At 52.2% G+C, this 1,676-nt stretch overlaps 1 protein-coding gene across 1 annotated transcript in view; it reads left to right on the forward strand.

The window, feature by feature from the left end:
* Window positions 1-488: 488 nt before the first annotated feature.
* Window positions 489-1,676, forward strand: part of FSTL1 (follistatin-like 1) — a 63,451-nt gene continuing 62,263 nt past the window's right edge. The window contains exon 1 of the mRNA XM_008579861.1: window positions 489-629. Within this exon, the coding sequence (XP_008578083.1) occupies window positions 489-629 (141 nt within the window). The remainder of the gene's footprint in view (window positions 630-1,676) is intronic.

The following is a 1,676-nucleotide window of genomic DNA, read 5'->3' on the forward strand; positions in this document are numbered from 1 at the left end:
ACTAGAGAAGCAATGAAACTTGACTTGGGTCCTGAAAACAAAACAAAAGCCCAGAATTTCAATAGGCAGAAGGAGGAAAGAAGATCATGCCAGATTCTGAGGGGGTGCAGTGCATGTGCTTGGGATGCAAAGTGTTGTGAGTCGTTAGAGGCAGAAGCCAAACTGTACATCACAGCTCCCTTCCATCCTAGCACAGTGACTGGGGCAGAGCAGCTGGCAGGGGGCCTTCTATTCCCCACTCCTCCTGTTGCCCTAACAAGGGAGCAGGAGTAAGTTGTCTTACTGGGGGCCTGAAAGAACTCAGCAGGTATGGTTCTCTTCCCTCAGGTTTAGGAGAGCAGTCGCACCCCAAGAAGCATGTGGTTTCTGCTTTTCCATGCAGTCGGTTTTATACCAGTAGGTTTTCCAACTCTACTTGTGACTGGGTGGGTATGTTCAATTTGGGCGTGAAGTAGTAGGATGCCCACTGTCCCTGCACATCTAAAGCCATGGCAGCCATTCCAGCTTTTACCAGGGACAAAGCTGACATTTTGCTCTCTATCAGTCTGACTCCTGAGGCTATTTCAGTGGATTATGAACTTGCTCAGAAGAACACGGGTGTTATTTTGAAGCCCCCTAAAACCACAACAGTAGGCATTCAACAAACCTTGGTAGAAGAATGAATATGATAAGTTCAGAGGACACTGAGAAGACCAGCCCAATTTGAGCAGAGGGAGTGTGTTGAAGTAGGTGAAGTGAGGTTAGGTGGATAGGGTGGACCCAGTAATGGAGGGCTTACAAGAAAAGCAGAGAGCTTGGATCTGATGTGTGAAGAAGAGTGCTGAAAGTTTCTGAGTAGAGCAAGAATGTGAGGAAGACATTGTTTAAAGCGGGTAGTGAGAGAATATGACAATGGGTTGCAGTGGAGACTAGGTGGGGAGAGCCTGGAGCCAGAGGGCAACCAGAGGTGGTTTCCAGAATGTCCGGATGAGAAAGGATGAAGGCCTAGGGAAGTGGACATGTGAATGGGGATGAGGAGATGCGTATGAGATCTCAAAGGGAAAACTACCAGGCCACGGTGACAAACCACCTCTAGGAAAAAAAAAGGATAGGTTTTGGCAGCAACCACTTAAAAGAGGTGGATGAGCAGGCCAGGGAGCTGGTGGGAAGTGGGGCTCAGCCTTGGGCATGTTAAATCTGAGGTGCCAAGTGGATTTGTTCTTGGCACCAGAGACACAGGACCCAGGGCAGGAAAGAGACCATAATTAGGAGCATTTTAGGAAGTCAGCACCGTCAAAGAGGTAGCACACATTTGAAGGCCGCTGGGCAGAAGTTGGTGGAGATGGGAAGCATGAACATGGAGAATACCTGGGATGACAGGCGTGGGAGAAAGGACACAGGTGAGGAGTGGGCAGAGGAGAGGAGGGGGACACCGCCCTGGACCTGGCGGGGGACAGGATGAGGCTGTTGGCAGACGCTGGACCCAGGATCTTCTCAGCAAAGCAGGGCTGCCTCCCCCTCTCCCCAGGAAAGCCACAGTTGGACGCAAAGCAGCCTTTCCCACACCAGCCGGTCATCGACCCCTGCGCCCACTTCCCTGCGCTGAGGTGCAGTGACACCTTGACCCCTCTGCATCCCTGGCCCTCTCCCTTTCAGCTGGGGGGGGGAGGGGCCGGCTTCGGTCCTCAGGCCGCGGG

The sequence above is a fragment of the Galeopterus variegatus genome, unplaced genomic scaffold (genome assembly GCF_000696425.1).
Source record: "Galeopterus variegatus unplaced genomic scaffold, G_variegatus-3.0.2 Scaffold1968, whole genome shotgun sequence".
In the NCBI taxonomy this organism is placed as follows: Eukaryota; Metazoa; Chordata; class Mammalia; order Dermoptera; family Cynocephalidae; genus Galeopterus; species Galeopterus variegatus.